The sequence below is a fragment of the Prosopis cineraria genome, unplaced genomic scaffold (genome assembly GCF_029017545.1).
Source record: "Prosopis cineraria cultivar Desert tree isolate PC_DT_omini unplaced genomic scaffold, ASM2901754v1 PC1, whole genome shotgun sequence".
Taxonomy (NCBI): Eukaryota; Viridiplantae; Streptophyta; class Magnoliopsida; order Fabales; family Fabaceae; genus Prosopis; species Prosopis cineraria.
This window is the reverse complement of record NW_026555332.1, coordinates 40,771,332-40,793,201: the sequence shown is the minus strand read 5'-3', so window position 1 is coordinate 40,793,201 and position 21,870 is coordinate 40,771,332. Positions and strand designations below refer to the sequence as shown.

Sequence of the window (21,870 nt, the reverse complement as noted above, 5' to 3'; positions counted from 1 at the left end):
TAACAAGCATGTAATTTGAATTATTCTAATAATTTGAATAATGATGAGGGTTTGAGAACTAAGAAAATGATCCTGTGATTTCTACTTAAAAAAATAAGCGAGCCAACCCACCAACCCACAGGTTAACTCGTTGTGGGTTTAAGCTATATCAGGTGGCCAAAAATGCCTCGCATAGAAATAAACTAATTTTTTTCCCAACCCAATCCGCATTTTTTTTGGGTTAATAAGTTGAACCTGCGTACTAGCTCTATCCTTTTCTTCCATTTTCTTCTATCCTTTCAAACTTAAGATTCGGTTCCCTCTTCATGCTGGGGTCATCATGGATTCTGTCCAAAAAAATTACTTTATGGATCTTCAATGGTGCAAGTCTCACTATCTTTTTGCTAAGGTTCAAGATAATAAGCGTTTTCATCAATCAAATATCCTTTTTTAGGCCAACCATCCATCAAAGTTCCAATCCTATATTGATTGGTACTGGGACTTTAGAGGTGCCGTTATGTCATTCAATCTTACATTCTTGCAATAATAATTTCCTGATCTATTTCTCCACTCCATACGATCTTGAGTTCATGTTACATGCTGGGGCGTGTAGTATTTAACAGCTGCCTTGTTCTTCTTCAACATTTGATGCCTTTTGTGAAGCTATAGGGTGTTACTTTTTCTTCTGTTCCAGTATGGATCCATATATATACATATGGCTTGCCAATTTAGCTATATGCTCCTTTAATTCCTTTGGGAACTTGAAAGCCAGGAGGTTTAGAGGCTTGTTTACAATCCACGCCCTTAAATTGATAAGTTCCTTTTACAGTCAACATTAATGGGCTTTTCTTGGATTTGCTTGATGAAAGAATTCCTTCCTATTCACGTTGTGATTGTCCTGTTTCCGTTTTTGATTCGTCATTGATGTTTGTTTCAGTTTTCTCCTTGGGGACAATTTTGATTTCAACATTTTCAGCTTACAATGTTTTTTGTTGTTTTCTATTTTAGGACATAAGAGAATAGTCTAATACATCTTTAGAAACATCATTTTTGACTTTTAAAAAGTACTTTTTCATTTTTAAAATATGAAATGTTGGTTAAAAAAAAATGAAGGAGAACAAAGTATATCATGAAAGTACTATAAGTGTTTGTTTTATTTTTTATTAACTAAAAATCGGTTTATCAAAAGTTAATTTGATAAAATTCAATTTAGTAAAAGTAAGTAGTTATAATAAAATTTATATTTAAATTCTTTTTTTAAAAAAAGTCACTTTGTCAAACTTTGCAAGAAAGCTATTGAAAGTGAATTTGGTAAATGTAAAAAGATGGAACTTTTAAAAAGTAAGATGTTATTTAACTATACTATCTCAAATTTAACCTATTATTCTTTTATTTAAAAATATTGTTAATTCATTAAAATATAATCACCATTTAAATAATAATACTAATTAAAGATCAAATTTTTAATATTACCTATTAAATAATTAATCATATTAATTTTCAAAAATTGGTGTATATTCAACTATTCATATAATTTTTGTCCAAAAAAAGTATTTATATGATTTTTGTCCAATATATCAAATTTTATATTTTGTAATTTTATTATTTAATATATCAAATTATATGTTATTTAAAATTTGTGTTAACTAACAAAAGTCTCTGTTCAATTGATTAAACTTTTTTGAATAAAAAATTTATTATATATATCTTAATCGTGATAATTTTTAATATTAATATATGTTGAAGTATTTATTATATAATATTTTCAATGTATCAAACTTTATATTTTTTTATTTTTATTATTTAACATATCAAATCTTATGTTATTTAAAGTTGGGTTAATGAGCAAATAGGACTCTGAAATATTACTCGAAAATCACCTTGAACCCTAAACTCTTAAAATATGCAAAAAAAAACCTGACTGTTAACTTTTTAATACTATTACTATCCACGCAGGTATTGTTCAAGATTTATTTTTCTATAAATTTAATCCTGATTGTACAACACCGGCATGGATAATAACGGTGTTAAAAAAAAATTAATAGACAGAGTTTATTTTGTTATAAATTTAAAAATTTAGGATTCATTTTGCATATTTTAAAAATTGAGGGTTCAGGGTAATTTTTGAACAATAGTTCAAGATCCTATTTGCTCATTAACCCTTTAAAGTTTTCATCACATTTTTTCAATATTTCAAATATTCTATATTTATATATATAAATTATAAATCATCATAAATTAACATTTTTTTAGTAATTTTATGTTTAAAAGTATGTTTTACTATTATGATTCAAACAATTTTTAATTTATTAAGCTGATATTTAAAAAATATATTCAAATATAAATTTTGTTATAATTAACTTTTACTAAATTAATTTTTATTAAATAAATTTTTAATAAATTAGCTTTTGACTAACAAAATACTGAACACACATGCAAGGCCTTTTGTTTGTACTTATTTTACTGTGTTTAATAAATTTGACTTCAGCTTTTTTAAAAGATAGTTCGGGATGAAAGCTTATGTTAGTTTATTAGTTAGGCACTTAATAGAGCATATTTGATTATTTTGGTGATTTACAATGGACAATAAATAATTTTACTATAATGTTGGTGTAGTTGACTGTAATTAACATGTATCATGTATGATAGGGATGTGAACATATATTGTCTAAATTATTTTTATTTTTCATACATATTCAAGACACTATTAGAAGAGAGATAAAAAGATGTCATCAATATGTAACTTATTTATTGTATAATACATGAGCACATTAGGCAATAGGCGTGATAGATGAAATTTTCAAAACACTTTGGATGCAAGCAGTTCATCAAGTATTGTCGCACTAAGTTGTTGAGAACTTCTCTTTATCAAAAGCATTCAAATTAACTGGCTGTTCATTTTGGATCAAGAATTAGAATTTTTTTTTTGGCCTGAAGAATTGGAATTTTCAACTTTATATACTTCATACCATGGATAAATTAACTGGTATAAAATTGATACGGTGATGAATTCAAATGATAATCATACGAATAATATCAAATCAAATTCAGTAATTTTTGAACGGTCAATTAAGAAGAGATTAAAAAATATCAAGCATCCTTTAACAATTAAAATTTATTATATGGAATAAGATAACCCATTGTTAAAACAACATGCTGCATATGCATGCTACTTATTTTTTGAATTAAAGTATATTTTTACCTGGAAATATTTTGAAGAAATTCTAGACATCTTAAAAAAATATAGTCATTTATAATATAATCTTTTAAACATGATGCAATGTTGTCCCCTTTTTAACAGTTAATATTAAATCAATAAATAAGAGTTAGGGGACTTTTTTACCCAACATTGACTTAACCTTAACTTTTTTTTTAAAAAAAATAAAAGGGTGAAACTGAACCATTTTAAAAAGTAAAAATATGAAAGAAAATGAAAGAAGAGAACAACAACAAAAGTTGATGTTCTTCAAAACTAACATATCATTTATACTTTTCAAATTTTATTATGAACTAATATTCAATTTGAACCTTAAATTATAATTATAGATTCAAAAGTAATTTAAACTCTAAACTTTTAAAAAGTATATTTTAAATTTTAAATAATTAAAATTAAGATAATTTTATCTCCACCGTTAAATTTAAATAAATGTCTATCAAAATTAGACCTAACTTGTAATTTTTATCAAATGAAGGTAGGAAAGAGAGAGTAAAAATTAGTAAAAATCACATATTTCACCCCAATTTTTTTAAAAAACTAATGGATATTAGTTGAAATTTATTGGCGGGATAAATTGTCACAACTTTAATTATTTAATATTAAAAATGTATCTTTTAAAAATTTACAGTTTAAATTGCCCTTAAACCTTAAGGTTTGAAATACATATTAACCCTCTTATTATATGAGGCATTTTAAAAGAGACGTGTGATTCTTATTATAAGTTACTTGATGCTCTATCAATCAAGTTTTTTTTCAATGTTATTCATATTTAAAGTTAAAAAGTTTGTGAGGAAGGATATAATATAAATTTTAAAAAATGCCCTATATTGTTCAAATTTGATTACGTTAAATAGCTATGTGATTTTTTATTTAAACATGAGTAAAATTACAAATTTATTTTTAAATAAGGTTAATAATTTAATTATCTCTCTTTAATTTTAATGAGATAATTATAGGCAAAAAATTATATATTTAACCAAAATATAGTTAAGATACTTGTTTTCTTTTTTTCTTTTGAGGCCAAATTAAGATACTGTTTTCAAGTAAATCAATATATGTTGATCTTTTATATGTCATTTATGACATAACAAACTCTTTTGATTAATACGATTAACACATCAAATTCACTTGTCTTAGTTTATTTAGATAACAATATATTAAATATGTAAGACAAAACACCCAAGCTTTAATCATAAATGGGACATTGACAAGTCAACGATGATGTATTAGATATACTTCTCTTGTGAAAATTATTTAAGTAAATCAGGTGCATCGTATCATTTATGATCTATCCAATTAAAATACTATAAATTTTCATCTTCCAATGGTTTTCTTAATCTTTTATTTGAGTCACTTTTCTTGTTTATTGTAACATTTGATATACAAAAATGCTCTCTAAAAATTCAAAAAAAATATTTTAATTCTTAAGAAAATTATTCCCACACATTAAATCACTTAAAAAAATTAGAGGAAAAATTAGAAACCAATTTATTTTTAAAATAATTTTGTTACTATAACTAACTTACCTTGATCTTAATGAGTTGGTTGGAAATGATTTAAAAAAAAAAGTTATGAAATTCCATCATAAATTATAAGGCACACAAAATAATGTATCCTAACAAAACTTATTAAATACATTTTATAATTTTATTTTTAAAATAAAAATTTAAAATTTAAAATTTAAAAAATATCTTTCATTTAATACTTCATTTATTAAAGAATATTAAAGAAAAAGAATACAATGAGAAGAGTAATATTAAAAAATTATTATTAATAAAATTTTATTTTTATCAGAATATTTTATATTTTAAAATAGTAATTTTTTTAAAAATATTTTATAATTTAAAATAAAAAGTACAGTAAATTAGACTAGATTCCCCAGAAGTTCCCGTGGGGGCGGCACGACCCTGAACCCCCTTGAGACTTTTCCTCCCCCGCGTCAACAATCACGCTGGGACCCCTTCTGTTTTAGCGCCAAATTCTCTCTCTTTTCACGTTTAACGGAGTGGAGACAGAATCTTTACCTTATTGTGTGACCATCCAATCAGTAGTGCACACGTTGCCACAATTCATGCTACTCGACACGTGGCCTCCCCGTACTGAACATCCTTTTTTTTTTAAGTGGTTTTTGTTGCAGTTGATAATTGTTTCACCTCAGAGTTCAGAGCTCGGAGTCCAGACCATTTAACTCGTCCTTTGCTCGTGGAAAATTCTTTTTAATAGAATCCAAATCCAACGTTCAGTAAGGAAATGTCACTGATGCTTCTATGAATTTCCACCTTCCAATGGATTATTTGATCACAAACCGTCCGATTAAGGAGAGGGAGTGATCTAACCGTTCACTGTATACGAACTTGAATTTCAAAAGCTGTGAAGAGAGAGGGAGGAAGGGCGAAGACGCAAAATGGTCCCTCTCCTCTACCTGAGGAGTGTCTCTCAACTATTCTCATCTTCTTCGTTGTTGCTGCGTCCCCAATCCCAACCATTTTTGTTTCCTCACTTAACAAATTCTACAATCTATATCTTTCTTCTAGATTGCTATAAGGCGTTTGGATCGAAGCCCCTTCAATTGTGGGCGCTATTCGCCGAACTTGGCCTTACATCCTGAACTGCATAATCGCGAGGTTTTGTGCGCCTTTTTTTTATTACGGGGGATTCGATAGCAGGTTTTGGATCGGAAAGCCAGTATATTTGTGCTCATTTTTGAATTTGTGGGATATTGAGGGAATCATTCATGGGTTTATGAGAGAGATGAATTTGGAATTCGCGGAAAATTTTTAATTTTTTCTTCCCATCTCATGGGAGAAGGTGACGGGGGTGATTGCCCTGTGAAGAATGTGTTATCGGATTCTGTTGCCGTGGTGCTGCCGTTGGATGGTCCAGGGAAGAAGCTAGCGAGGCAGCTCGATTTTACGGGTTTTGGTGGGGTATCTGGTACTGTGGCTTCAAGCGAACATCCGCAATTACAACTGCAGCCTCAGCCACGTCCACAGTCAGTGCCTCGGGGACTGACACAGCAAACCATGGTCGTGATGCCAGTGCCGCCGCAGGTACCTCATTCTTCAGTAAGGGTTGGGTAAGTTGGTGACATTTTGACTGTATCTCGACTGACATTTTTATTCTGAAGGATGTTGTTTGTGCAACCTTAATATTGTGTTTCTGGGGGGAATTTATATTTGCCCAAGAGAAACCAAAAGCTGCCTTTGAAATTTCTGGACAGGGCAGTTCATGTTATTTATTATGGTTCCGTGTAAAGTTTCTTTCCCATCTTGATCTATTTTCAATTTATTAAATTACTTCATGGTTTATTTTGGAAATCATTGTTTCCTTTGAACGACTTGTATTTCTGCGTGAGTCTCTAATGAATGTGCGATGTTTTGAATGTCATTTAACTATGCTGCCTTTCATATTGTCATTTTCTTACCATTTCCTTTTTGCTTCACTGCTTATCACCAATTTGTTTATTACTTCTACTGGTTTGTTCTTATAACTCCTTCCTATGTGAAAAAGATGGTGGGGGAACTAAACTGCTTGGAGGGGCAACTTAGTAGAGCACCGATATAGTATAGGTTTCCTTTCAAGCTCAATGTAATAAGTTGTCATGTAAATATTGAACCCTTGGTTTTAACAATGCTAAGAAAACCAATACTGTAAATGAGGCGGCCATTTTTTAACAGCATCCTATGGAATGCTGAATAATTGATTGAAAGAATTGTTCATTCCTTCTTTATTGAAAATGATTGTGAATTTAAATTAGTACAGCCTCTAATGATGAATATTGATATTGAGCATCTTCATTTATTGTATGTTTTAGTGAGCTAGAACTTGTGCATCTTCAAATTGGATCCTTTGTAGTTGTCGGAGAGATGGTGACAGCCGATTCTGGTTGTCAACTTTTTGTTTGGCCCGAATTTTGGGGTTTCAGTTAACTCACAATTTCTTTATCCAGGAAACCAGAATCTCCAAAGTCAAGATCAAGACCTAACTTTGAAACGAAAGACTCTACTCCAAAGAAGCAAAAACAGTGCAATTGTAAACACTCAAGATGCTTAAAGCTGTAAGTAAAACTAATCTCTGTTCCTCCTTTTGTGTGCGCGTGCTTGCAAATATATCATTTCCTGTTCGTGGACATGTACATGTCTTCACATTTTTGTGATAATATAATATGAAATGGTCTTGCACTATTCACCCACAATCTTTTAAGGGCATGCCGTATTATTTTGCTTTGTACTACATTAATAGTGTGCTCCTATTGCCAGCAGTTCATTTTTAACTTTCATATGAACTAAAAGGGTGACTTAGATGACTTCCCATTTATTATTATTTTACTTTTGGCTTGTGAATAAGCCCATGATTTTCTTAGGTTGGGCTGGACAGTGGGAATTTGACATTAGCTCTGGCATGTCTAATTGTGTTTCATTTCCCATCAAGCCAAACCATAGAGACCGTTGGTTCTACAGGAAAGGGGCTTTCCGGAGAGAAATTTTTATTCATTAATGTGATCTTCTGGCACAATCATCAAAGTCACTATGTGCAATTTCTAAGTCCTTTTTTGCCATAGCAGTTTTTGTATCCAACAGACTCAATTTCCATCTGAATAATATTGTTCCGACCTTATATTTTTATTCAAAAGGGGGCAAAGGAATAGTATTTTTCAAGGTCATTGTCTGTCTGCAAAAGAGAAACTGCTTTACAATGATTATAAATATATGAAGCTGATATTCACATTGTCTTGAGCAGATATTGCGAATGTTTTGCATCAGGAATATATTGTGAGGGGTGCAACTGTGTAAATTGTTTTAACAATGTGGAGAATGATGCGGCGAGACGGGAGGCTGTTGAAGCTACTTTAGAGCGCAATCCAAATGCATTTAGGCCAAAAATTGCTAGCAGCCCTCATGGAACACGTAATAGCAAGGTAAGTGGGTCATTTAATGGTATTTACTAGTTCTATTCAGCTGGTTTCATAAAAAAAATGGGCCAGTTATCTATGGTATGTTTTTGGTAGTTCGTCGAGGATCTTCTTGCAAAAAGTTGCTATTCTGATAATTGCATTATTCCATTCTAAAGAATTCGGGTCTTTTACCAATGACTGAAAGAACAGCTTCTTGATATTGCAATTTGTTTTATAAATAATGTAGTTCTTTCATATTAGTTTTTTTATTGATTTTATTAATTTCTTTTATCCCCTTTCAATAAGTTAATTTAATTTTCACCAAGTCCTGATTTTAATCGATTTTTTAGATGACTCAAGATTATTGCCTTTATGTAGGCACTAATGCATTTAAATTTTCTGATTTATTTTTTACACTCAAAAGAAACATGAGAATATAAGTCTTTGTAAATTTCTCAAAGTTAATTTGATGAAACTCAGATTTCTGTTCAAGAAAATGAGAAAAGAAGTGACCTAAACAAATAACATTTCTTTAGTCATGTGTCTTTGTCAAGGCTGTCAAGATTGATCAAGCAACTATGGAGATCGATTCATAAGATTGGATCAAAGATTGGTTGTTCGTACCTCTGAATATGTCATTTATGTATATGGCAAATTCTTTTGACACATGCTCTCCATAAATGAAAGATAAATCTTTTTCAACTTAACATTTTTTTCTTGTTAAAACTTTTATTAAACAATTTATTATGGTATATTCCTTTTTTATTGTATTGACTATCTGTGAACTTCAAAATAATATAGGAGGAGACCGGAGAAGTTTTAGTATTGGGAAAGCACAACAAGGGCTGCCACTGTAAAAAATCAGGATGCCTTAAAAAGTATTGTGAATGCTTCCAAGCCAACATTCTTTGCTCTGAAAATTGCAAATGCTTTGACTGCAAAAATTTTGAGGGAAGTGAAGAAAGACAAGCTTTATTCCATGGAGATCAAAATAACAATATAACATATATTCAGCAGGCAGCTAACGCTGCCATAACTGGAGCTATTGGAACCTCTGGTTATTCATCCCCTCCAATATCCAAGAAAAGAAAAGGTCAGGAGCCTTTTTTTGGGCCAACAGTCAAGGATCCATCTGTTGGCAGGCTTGGGCAGTTTCAACAGGTAAAACTGCATCTTGGCATGAGTTGCCAACGAATCAAAAAACAGTTAATATACAATTAGCATGCCAATTTATATTTTCCTAACCTATGGGGAGTTGACATTTCTATGATTTTTTTTAATAAATGTGCATAAACAAAGTGAATATTTTCTTTGATTGAACTTGTTTGTCCTCAAAACATTATAACACTGATTGTTTTCTAGCTTCATGATATGATATTTTTTTTTAACCAACTTGTGTCATGATAGTTTACATGCTACTCAAAAGGCTTAATTGTTTATTACCAAAAGAAAGCTCAATTGTGTAATATAGTGCAGAATTTTATCATATAAAGCTAAGAAAATGATCTAATTATTGGATTTTATTATTCTTTTCTAGTTTGGTCCAATGTGTCTGATTTTGGATGGTGGATGTATTTGTACAAGTTGAGTTTGAAGTCAAGTTTCAATATTATGGTCACTTAAACAACTGCTCAAAACCTAAAGGCCTATGCATAAAAACTTTGCTAGTTCATAATAGAATTGCTGAAGTTTACGGTAAAAGCTTGGGTAAGATTTTTGCTTGACTTATACAGTGTCACTATCATTTATTATTTGTGTTTACCAGGCAAACAATGTCGGAGTTCCTACACCTTCTTCTTCCTTGTCTTCTGTCCCTGGTGCCTGGGTTGGAGGTGCTGCAGTAGGTCCTTCAAAATTCGCATACAGGTAAAATTGGTTATGTTCAAGGTGATGAAGATAATTTTTCTTAATTTAATTACTGACACAATTACTGTTGAAGGTCTCTTCTAGCAGACATCATACATCCACAGCACTTGAAGGAACTTTGCTCTGTTCTGGTGTTAGTATCGGGACAAGCTGCAAAGACACTCTCAGGTATATGGACATTTCAAGGCCTTAAACATGCTATATGGTTTCAGAAGGACCGTTATATCTTCATGCACGTTCCCACGTACTAACCTACTAGCATAGCCGTAGTTTTGTATGTGCCCAAGTAACCTTTAGAAGTTTCAATAATTCCATTTATTGCTGCCTCCCTGAAATATTCAGCCAACCTAATACTGGGTTCCCCGGGGGGGGGGGGTGACTTCTTGCCGCACTTGGCTAGAAATTTTATTGGTGAAGATGACATTGGTTATTTAGCGTGTAAAGTGAGGATTATTTCTCAAGTAATTGAACATTTGCTTGTATTTTGGATTTTTCTGTTTATATATCAGCAAGAGCTTTGAGGATTTAGTTCATTGATAAATAACTTTTAATTGTTAAGTTAGGCTGCAAATAATATTTTTTGTTATGGAATAGCATTGACTCATTTTATCTTATCAATAACTGATATTTATAGGACCAGATCAGAAAACTTTATTGGACAAGCAGCGTATTGAAGATCAGACAGAGACTGCCCTTGCTTCATCTACTCAACAGCAATTGCTGAGTCAAGTGGAGACTGATGTCGAGAAAACTATGGCTGATGATTGTTTGAGTGCAAACCAGACAGATAAAATTGACCCAGATTATTCCAGTTCAGATGGCGCTGATGTCTCAAAGGGGAGGCCAATGTCTCCTGGAACTCTAGCCTTGATGTGCGATGAGCGAGATGCAATGTTCATGACAGCTCCCTCTCCTAATAGTTTGATGATGACCCATGACTGCAGCGCATCTTCACAGTCTGCTTGTGGACAAGGCATGACAGAGGTGCATGCAGAGCAAGAAAGGATTGTATTGACAAAGTTCAGAGATTTTCTAAATAGGGTTATCACTATGGGAGAAATAAATGGCAAGTTATTGTTCTCCTTATATAGATTTGATATATTTTAGGGAAAATCCTCAGAACCATCTCCCACTTCATTGTTTACAGTGGCTAATTTTTTTCTATTCCCGATTTCAGAGACAAAGTGTTCTTCATTAGCTAGAAGTGTATTGGAGACTCAAAAGGACCCAGTCAACAATAATGTCGGGAATACAAGTACTAAGACAACACATCATCAGCAGATTGCCACTAGTAATGGTGTTGCCAAAGCTGCAGTCCCACCCATGGCCACAAACATGAACATAATAACTTCGACAGCTTTAATCCCTAATAATCTTATTCCCGATGGGGAAAATAAGCCAAAGATCGAAAAAGAGATATGAAAAGATGTAGAAGAATGTGCAGTGAAGTCATTGAAAGGAATAGTCAGAGAATACTACGAAGGTATGCTACCACATCTCCGTAGACTGTAGCATTATTCTCACTGCCGCTCTCAATTTTCTGGCTTCTGTTGGAAAGGGGGTTTAAATATAATCATACTGGCCTCGCTAACAATTGAAGTAGGATGATTTAAAAAAAAAAAAAAATTCTGCGTTTTTAACTGCGAAGCTTGTAAATTGCAGAGCTGTTATTTCATTAATTATCATCTAGATTTGGGGTTCAATGACTTCTATAGCTTGTAATCTAAATTTTCCCTTTTCAAATAAAGCTATTTTATGTCACGACGTGGTTCACATAATGTAAATTGCCCCAAATTATAATTTTGCAGTTTAACTGATATGCTTTGTTTATTTCTTGTATTTTCATTCTCACTCATTACAATCTCCTAAGTGACCTTGGTGATTGTATTTGATCCATAATAGGATGACGTGCACCATTGCACTTGTATTTGTCACCGTATTTATTCAGTGTTGGGGTCATTATCTTGGATCGGGTCCCATTTCATTAGTTCTCAAACCAAGAATGAGCATCACATGCTCATTTTTAAGATATGGACTGCTCAAATCTAATTTGAGCATTTTAGACTTGAAGTTTTAAATTCCTGATTTTTAAGTGATGAATCCCTCAACAAGTGGTAGTCAGATATAAATAAATAAATAAATAAATAAATATAAGAACAAAATGAACTTAAACTTGGGCCGTCAAATTTTATTCTAAACTATTCACATGAAATATAACTGCCCATCCTCTTCTTTTAAAATGAGCATGGAATTCACTTTGTCTTGGATTTGTTTTGGCCTTGTAAGTATTTTTATCATAGGTGTTGCCATTGTTATTTACCCTATTGGGAGGGGTAAAAAAATAAAGACATCGCCTCGGTGTTGTTAAACTACTAGTACTATTTTTTATAATGGTGTTGATGAGCTGTTCCATTATTAGTCAATGAAGATAAGTGAGTTGCTTTTAGCTTGGTTTTCTGACGGTTCTGTTCTTGAAGTTGAAGGTACCTCTCAGGGGAGAGTGGACCTCTTTCAGAAGTCTGAACGCTGCTTGGATTCCTTCGTAGGATTAGAAGTTCGATAATGAATTAATGAACATGCAAATAAAGTGAGAACTGAGAAGTGAGAACCAAAAGCAATGTGTAAGAGTAAGTGCTGGCTTTTGTGAATAGGAAATGCTGCGATATCATCTCTGGATATTGTAACGGTTACCTCTTCAGCATAGAAGAATTTAGTAGTAGTGCTTTTGGTTGCTGCAAGGGTGTTGCCGATATTTTATTTATGTTTTTTGAGATAAAAATAATGTAATAATAGGACCATTTGAGGTCAATGGAGGGGGTGAGGTGAGGAGTATTAATGATGTAACAATCAGAAAATATGGTAAATAGAAGGCTGAAGTTTTGTTTGTCTTTCATTTAGAAACTCCTGAATGTACGGAAGCAACAACATTTTGCATAGTTTTGAACACTGGATTAGTTGGTCTGACTAGTTGAATTGAGGATCGATCCGACATCAAGTCGAAGATATCAAACAACTGATTAGGGCTTGAGAACCAGGTGAACTAGCCTTGAACTGGTTGAATCAGTTATGTATTTTTTATTTTTAAAATTTTAATCAATGTTTTTAAACTACAATTTGTATATATCTATGCTTGATAAGCATAGGTGGCCCAAAACAGAACTCTGTAAGCATGGGAAAATAAGTATATGCACATTGAATAAAGAAAATAAGGATGAATAGATATTGTCTTTCTTTTTTACAACTATTATTTTTTGGGCGTAAAAATTTATTTTTATCATTATGAATATCTTTCTTCTTATTTTAAGCATATATAATGTAAAATATATCAATGGATATTGCTTCTTGACCGCCAAACCAACCTGATCCTTGTTAATAATTTGCTTTTAACAAATGACGCTTCAAAGTTCGTGTCAACATACATCGAAAGGTCAAATTTCTCTTTCATTATTAAGAAAAGAAAAGAAAATGTTCTGTCTTAACTCACGAATGGTGGTTTATCTTGTTTTTACTCGAAATTTGGCAGTAAAAGCTGAGTTCCATCTTCTCTCTCAGGCGATGGAGGAGACTGAAGCCGTGGCCCTCAAATTCCAGATCTCCAATAAAAACACATGGAGCACAATTGCAAATCTCTCTTTCCCAATCTCGACGGCCAAATCGTCAACGATGATGGCTAGAAAGCTTCGCAATGCTATCAACCTGTAATCAGGACTAGAATGGATTTGAGGATTGTATTTGCATTTGTCTTTCCTTGCATTTTCAGATCAATTCTCCGTCAATGACAGAAGCTATTTTTGTCTTTATTTATTTATTTATTTATTTATTTTTAATATGCCAGAGGCGGTGAAGGAACGAGCCATCTCAGTGGAAAGGGAGGCTGATGGATTTGATTCCATGAACCAAACACCAAAAATTACGGTAATGTCTTTTCCATTTCCATTTCACTTCGCGAGGTCTGATTTGTGGAACTATAGGGGTCCTTAGTGGAATTTGCTTGACAATTTTTTTAAGAATTTTTTTTTTTGGTAAATAATGATAATAAGTTATAATTAATTTATCACGAATCTCAAATTGCAAGGGAACATAGTAAAATTCAATTAATAGCCATCAATTTAATTTCTCACATCAAGGGATCTCATTAAAAATAAAGGATAAAAGTGAGCATTTGATCATGTAACTTTACATAATATTTTATTATAAGTCTATTAATTTTATAAAGTTTTTTTAGTCATTTAACACTAACATTATTATTTTTATTTTTTTAAAATCGACATTGAACTATGTTGAAATATTAACTTGAATTTTTAAAATAATAGTGAATTATATAAAAAATTATTATTTGAGATTAAGAATGTTAGGATTAGAGGTTGAAAAATATTTTATAAAACTAAATGACCGAATAAAAAATTCATATAAAACCAGGGGATTGAATGTGCATTCTTTTCGTAAAAAGAAAAAAATATACTTGTAATAATAATAGCCACACTACTTTTCATAAAAAATAATAGCTAAACAACTCATGGTGTTTTTTTTTTGAATAAAAGGCCACAGGAACACCGTGTAAATGATATGTTATGTCATGTCAGCGTATAAAAATTTCTACATCTAAGTGGTGGACTGTAGAAAATGTGAACATTAAAATTATCGATAGAAGTCTGATATGTCAGCTAATCCACACATTTTTTTGCCTCTCTATAGGCATGATTAAGGTGACCATCCGGTCTTTCATAATAATATCTCTGATTTTGTTGATAGTAGCAGTTAGAGGGTGATTTGTAGAGAACTCATTACGTATTAACGTGAGAGCTTCTATAAAGTCAGAGTAGACATGAACTTTGTCAATCTTTTCATCCCAACAAATGTTTAGTCTTTCTAATATGCCCAAAACCTCAGCTTCCTTGCACGGATGGTAACCAAGATACTTGAAGAAGCTTTTAATCCAATTTTCATGCTCATCTCATATAAATCCATTGCAAAAAGTAGCACCTTGATTATTAACTGAGCCATCTATATCAAGTATAACCTATCCATCTTTAAGGCATAATCATTTAACATTTGTGCTATCGCTCTGTTGATTCAGAAAATTAATTTTTGATTGAAGACATTAATCATTGAGTGTATCCTGGATGCTGGTAAATGCAATGTCTCTGAAGATTATCTTCTACGGAGTAGCATTTATCTTTCCAAATATTCCAACATACATGGTGTTTGTTTATATGTATATATATAGTTTCTTCTTTTGGCCCGATATATATATATATATATATATAGTTTTGTATGTAAGTAATTACTCTTTTCATTAAAAAATGTAAGGTATTTTTTAAGGAGTTAGATGTTAAAAAATGCAAGGTATTTTTAATCTTTTGAGGTGTAATCATTGTCTTTTTTTTCAAAAGTTTTCCTATTGATGTTGCCTTTATATTTATTGTAAGGTGTTTAATAGGGGTAAATATCAAAAAATAGGATTAGTTTGAAAGTAGGTAAGTATTTTATTAGAGGGTGAGATTCGATTAAAAATTTCTTACATTTTTGAACGGAGAGAGTATTTAAGAATACTTTTAATTGGCTTAATGATAAATCCTTGTCTGAATTAGATAGGATAGATTTTAAACTTTGGAATTGATGGGAGTAAATTTGAAAGAATTTAGGTTGTGTTTGGATGAGTAGATTTAAGTTGGAAATTTAAATTTAAAATCTCACATTTGAAATTCATAGATTCTAAATTCTTTACTTGGATGATATAAAAAATTTTAAATTATAATATTAAAATATTTTATTTGGATCTAATTTTATATTTGAATTTAAAAAAAAACTTGAAAGATTAGTTAAATTTGACAATTCAAATGGCCGACTTTCAACAAGATCAGACAAACAAAGTCGACTGGGACTGTGACACCGGTGATGATTGGGACAAGACCTTCGACTTCTACTGGGATTGGATAGTCACAACGACTAGGACGAAACGGTAGACATCTATTGAGACTAGACCGATGGTGACGACGGGCATTAGACGACTGACTTCCACTAGGATCGGATTGACAATGACAGGATGGCTGACTTTCATTGAGAAAGGACCGACGTTGACGACGGGCACTAGAAGGTCGACTTCCCTCGAGACTTGACCAACATCAATGACAAGGACCGAATGGCCGACTTCTATCGGGATTAGACCGGTGATGACTACGGGGACCCAACTGAAGACTTCCACTAGGCCAAACCAACGCCAACAATAGGGACAAGATGACAGACTTTCACCACAATTGAACTGATGGCTACAAGAGGAACCAGACGACCAACTTCCACTGGGATTGGACGATGATGATGACGAGCATCGGATGATCTACTTCCACCAAGACAGGATCGACAATGATAGCCGATGACAGGGACCGAACGATCGACTTTCATTAGAACTGGACCAACACTGATGATTGGGACAGCATGACCGACTTCCACAGGGATCGAACCAATGCTGATGACGGGGACCAGACGGCCGACTTCCACCGACACCAGATTGATGGCTACCAGACTGAAGGGATAGTGATCGAAGGCGATCATCTGATCCTCGTCCAGCAGAAGTTGGACTTTCAGTCCTTGTCATCATCGTAGGTTCAATCCCGGTAAAAGTCAGTTGTTTGGTTCACATCATCATCGCCATCATCAATCCGATGTTGGTAGAAGTTAGCCATCTGATCCCCGTCGTAGCCATCATTTCGGTCTCGGTGGAAGTCGGCTATTTGGTACCTGTAGTCCTCATTGGTTTGATGTTGATGGAAGTCAGTCGTCCGGTCCTCATCGTCGTCATTAGTTCAATCTTGGTGGAAGTCTACCGTCCAGTACCCATCGTCGTCATCAGTCCGGTGCTGATGGAAGTCGATCATCCGGTCCTCGTCATTGCCATCAGTCCTATCCTGATGGAAGTTGACAGTCCTATCCCCCTCATCGTCGTCAGTTCGGTTCTAATGGAAGTCGGCCATCCAATCCCCGTAACTGTAGTTGGTTCAGTCCCTGTGGAAGTCAACTATCTCGGTGAAATAATAGAGGTTTAGAAAGGATTTTAAATTTACAAAGAGATTAAGGGATAACTTGGATTTGAATTTGAGTCAAATCCAAATCCATACATTTTTAATTATCCAAATAATGAATTTGGCTCAAATCTAAATCTAAATCTAAATCCATATCTATCCAAACATAGCATTAAAGTTCTTTTTTTAGTAGAAAAATTAAAATTTTATTCAGTTAGGTAAAATTCCACAATTTGCTCATCTTACTTATAGAATTTTTTTTTAAAAAAGAATTACATCTAGGTTCCCTACTAAACAATTAAATATCATAAGGTTTATTGACAATTGGACATAGCAAAACAACAATGTTCAATTATTAATAGATTTTGTAGTATTTAACTATGTTATGGGAGCTTGGCATAATTATTTCAAATTTTTTTATTATATATATTCCTTGCACACATGGTACATGTTATCTATGTTGATAATTTGATCCCATATTTCACCCTTCAATGTTATTTTTATTCTTTAAATTACATTATCATATCTATTGTTTGGAACCATAACAATAGATATCAAACACATTAGTATCAAGGTCCAGACCGGCCATTAAATTAGGAAGTCAAGGTATAGTGGTCAATTTGTGATCTGATTAGTTTTATTTAAGTTAATATATTTAAAATTATATATTTATTAAAAAAATAATAATAATAATTAAAAACTATTTACTCATAATTATACAAATAACTAATATAATATTCATCCAAATGCACATACCATCTAATTTTTTGTAACTTCATGTTAATATTTTAGATAAGTTTTAAATTATCTAGCAATTATAAATCTGAAAATTAAAATATTAAGAATATAATAAATAAAAATACATTTCAAAAGATGATGGCCATGAAATTTGTAATACTCTCAAATTTTAAATCGAAATATCACAACAAATGAAGTGATAACCCAAAAGCTAGCCTTTAAAACATTTATTATGATAGAATAATGTCTATCATGGTAGAAAGAACAAAAAATATTATTTTAAAATCTTATTATAGTATAAAAGAGTTTATCATGATAATTAAGAACCAAATTAATTTTTAAACAGCTTATTATGGTAAAAAAATAATTTTTTTGAATTAAATAAATCTAACTCAAAACTAAATACCATGGCAGAAAGGATTCTATCATGGTAAAAAAGATTAAATTTAATAAACAGGCATACCATGATAAATACTAGTTTACTAAAATCATAAAAAGGTGTAGCTAATGGAATACCATTTCCAAAACAAGATTTGAAAAATATATTATGTAATAAATTATATACATATGAAATTAGAGTTCTTAGGGACATTTTTAAACTAAAACATCACATGATTATTTCCAAAATACCTAAACAAGATATTCAAATGTCCACCCTAAAATATATAGCAAAATTTGTTCGTTGGCTTTGACTTAATACCCAAACATTTTTATATGAAAAATTATATCTACAAATCCATTTAGAACCCAAAAGATAATTCTCAAACAATAAATTTCACAAACACAAATCAAAACCAACAATTTAGTGTGAACAACTTGACCATAACCTAATTATCTACCACATCATATATAATTCTTATTATTAACTAAACATAGGTGAAATTTATAGTTGAGTTACAGCCACTCAATACGATTTATATAAAACTAAATATAATTAAATTCATTTTCAAAGCACATAAATCCTTGAACATAACAAATTAATACCACGAGTATTAGACACGATTCTCATTGCCAACATATACAAAGTATATAAGACACTAAGGGTGTTTAGCTTGGACCTGTCCCGATTGACCTGATATCATCTCGATCATATTAGGACGAGTCTTGTCTCAGCCCAAAAATAATCGGGACGGGACTTTACGAGATGAGACAGGAAAAGGTTTAGGATGAGACGAGATACGAGATTATTATCGGGACGTCCCGTCCCGTCCCGAATATTTTATATATATATATATATATTATTTTTTATTTTAAGTATATTAATTATATTAACATAATTTATATTTATATTAATTATATCAATTATAATTTCAATACTTGCAAGTCTTATTTAAAACTAAAATTTTTTTATATTGATAATTTTAATAACATTGAGTAAATATGGCAATATCTTTCTTTATAATATATTAAGAATATTAATATAATTTATTCTTATATCTAATCTTAATAACTTTTATTTATAACGTATTTCTTGCTTTATTTTCAGAAGAGTAATTAACTTAGTACTTCTTCATTAAATTAAAAAAACAATGATTTGATATTGTATTTAACTTGCATGTTGTTGCTACTTTTATAACCTAAAGATCACTTGTATTTTCTATTATAATGTGTAGTTGTGATTAATGAAATTCAATAATTAACTTTAAATTGTTGTGATTTATATACTTGTGTTGTTTTGATTTTAAACTTAATGAATTATATAGCTTAAAATTTTAATAAACGTTATTATCCAAATTTTTCTCCGATATTATCTCATTTATCGGGGCGACGGGACGTCTCGATCCCGTTCCGACTCCTAACGGGACGGGACGACTTTTGTAACATCCTGATTTTTATATAATAAAGAAATTATGGAATTTAGGTTTTGAGGATAAAAAAATGATAATAATAGGAATTTATATTATTTGAGGTTATTTAGAAATAATATTATGGTTAGGTATTTAATTATGAATTAAAAATTTAAATTTAAAACCACATAAGCAATATTTAGTTAAGATATAATATATAAATAATTTTTTTATGTGTGTGTTAAAAAAAAAGAAAAGGTAGAAGGAACAAAAAAAAAGGGTGGAAGATTGTTGTTTCTAAGTTCTACATTGATTAGATATGGGAAGAGAAGAGATGCCTTCATGTATAAAAAGGAGGGGGTATGTGCATTAGGAAGCATGAATGGCTAAGATGCAATTTGGAGGAAATTATAACTTTTGGCCCAAGAGTTTGAATAATTAAATTCAAATCTATAGTTTTTTTTAATATAATTGTGGGACCCACAATTCCATTTTTATATTATTTTTCTCTCTTCCTCTCACGTTGCTTGGCGTGTTCTCGTAAGGGGGGATTATTTTCTTTTTCTTCAGGTATGCTCCAACTTTCCTGTTTAGATTAGCATTTAAAAAATTATTTAATTAAAAAATTAATTTTATAGTTATTTTTTAAATAGTATTAGCTTTCTAGTGATATAATTATTTTGTAGAATAGAGCAAATATTTTGATTAGAATTTTCTATAGGATAGTTAATCTGATGATATGATGGATTAAAAATATAGGTTGAAGTTCTTAGGGATATAATAAATATTATAAAATATTTTTTTGAGGTTGAAACTCATGTTTAAGAATTTTTGTGTTAAACTCTAGATCTATATGATTGAATTTATGTTGAATATGAGATGTAAGGATGAACATCTGATTATTAAATATTTATTTAAGTATGAATAGGTATTTTTAAGGTTATAGAAAGGTGATTTGAGGCTTCAGGATAATTCTAAAATTTTTAATTTATTTTTGAACGAATTTTTAGAATATAGAAGGATGAAATTGTGATCCTAGAAGTGATTTGAGGCTCAAAAATAGTTTATTAGGGTACAAGAATTTTAGAAAAGAATTTAAAAAATTAAATGAGGTATAAATCTTAAATTAGTGTTCATATGAATTATAGATCTAAGACTTTCTAACTCTTTAAATTAGAGTTATTTATTTTAATGTAAAATTAATATATAGTATTATGAAATAACTATATAGATTGTGTTGACAAAGATAGTGGTGAAAGAGGAATTGTGAAGGGGAACTTGTTATTCAAGACACAAGGTGACCATTATTAATGTGTTGTGATGAGTGTGTTTGTGAATGGTTATGTGTTGTTTTGTTGTTTGGAAAAATTATGAATTATTGAAAATAAATACTGTTATATACTTGTTTGAAATTATTGCCAAGTGGGTCAAAAATTTATTTTTGTTTATCATGATGAGATATTATTGTTCGGATATATTCCTGTTTGGATATTTGAATGATGCATGACTTGTCAAGGTATTTTAATATATAGTGTTAATGGAAATTTCTGTTCGGTTAATTATTACCACGTGGTAAGCCCTCATTGGACCTAATGAGTGGCGTGTCGCTTGGTCCAACTCACTTTTGGCTGGGTGATTTGGCGTTCGAGCATGGTGAAAGGAGGATATAAGGTGCAGTCATGCAATTAAATACTTGTTTGGTTTGTTTGAAAATATTGTTCGGTTAAATATTTTGTGTGCCCACTTAGCAATCACATGATTAGTTACATCCGCATGCATTATTACATATTAATTTTTGGTTACTGAGACTTTTAAGTCTCATTCCTCGTGGTTAACATTTTTACAGGAGCGAGTCCGGCCGAGAAACCACCAGAGGCATAACTTTGATGTATGAGATATCATCTTTTACGTTGCCTCTCATTTTGTATTATGCAATGTATATTGTGCCAACGTAGGACATATCTTATTTTGACAACATGTAAACTCTAATCCTTTTTATTAAATGCATTTATATAATCAAGAGGATTATGTTTGTCCCTCTTGATTCATGACTTGATTTGAATATCATGCCATGAGGATCCTGTCTGTCCCTCATGGTTCTAATTGCTTTTTGAAGACCTGTGGTATATTGTCTTGGATGTATCATGGTAGAAATTTTTTTACCATGATAAGGGTATGATAAGGGTTCAATGAAAAAAAATGATTTGTTGAATTAATAATTTACGAAAAATCGGTTTGTAAATTTGAGGGTGTTATAACTTTCAAAATATGACAGGACACGGGATTAAAATTTAGCCCCGATTCTTTTTTCGGGATAGGACACAAGACAAGGGTGTCCCAATCTCATCCCGTCCCGCAACACCCCTATAA

The 21,870-nt window shown here is 31.3% G+C and overlaps 1 protein-coding gene across 4 annotated transcripts; it reads left to right on the top strand.

Annotated features, from left to right (window-relative positions):
- The first annotated feature begins 5,393 nt into the window (after positions 1–5,393).
- LOC129320127 (protein tesmin/TSO1-like CXC 5) lies at positions 5,394–21,546 on the top strand. Of its 4 annotated transcripts, none has more exons than XM_054965360.1 (12): positions 5,394–6,272; positions 7,146–7,253; positions 7,937–8,114; positions 8,892–9,251; positions 9,856–9,956; positions 10,030–10,124; positions 10,591–11,022; positions 11,134–11,439; positions 12,855–12,991; positions 13,480–13,654; positions 13,792–13,871; positions 21,347–21,546. In XM_054965360.1, the coding sequence occupies exons 1-8, from the start codon at positions 5,995–5,997 to the stop codon at positions 11,376–11,378; spliced, it is 1,797 nt and encodes a 598-aa protein (XP_054821335.1). In that variant the 5' UTR covers positions 5,394–5,994; the 3' UTR covers positions 11,379–11,439; positions 12,855–12,991; positions 13,480–13,654; positions 13,792–13,871; positions 21,347–21,546. The 4 variants fall into 4 exon arrangements, with proteins under 4 accessions (XP_054821335.1, XP_054821310.1, XP_054821319.1 ...); XM_054965335.1 differs by having other exon boundaries at positions 5,395–6,272; positions 12,434–12,991; positions 21,347–21,542; XM_054965344.1 differs by having other exon boundaries at positions 5,395–6,272; positions 12,434–12,991; positions 13,509–13,654; positions 21,347–21,541.
- Positions 21,547–21,870: the final 324 nt, after the last annotated feature.

Coding starts and splice junctions, on each gene's coding strand:
- LOC129320127 (XM_054965360.1), top strand. CDS start 5,995: ATGGGAGAAGGTGACGGGGGTGATTGCCCTGTGAAGAATGTGTTATCG. Junction 7,254..7,936: donor CACTCAAGATGCTTAAAGCT/GTAAGTAAAACT, acceptor TGTCTTGAGCAG/ATATTGCGAATGTTTTGCAT. Junction 10,125..10,590: donor AGCTGCAAAGACACTCTCAG/GTATATGGACAT, acceptor TGATATTTATAG/GACCAGATCAGAAAACTTTA.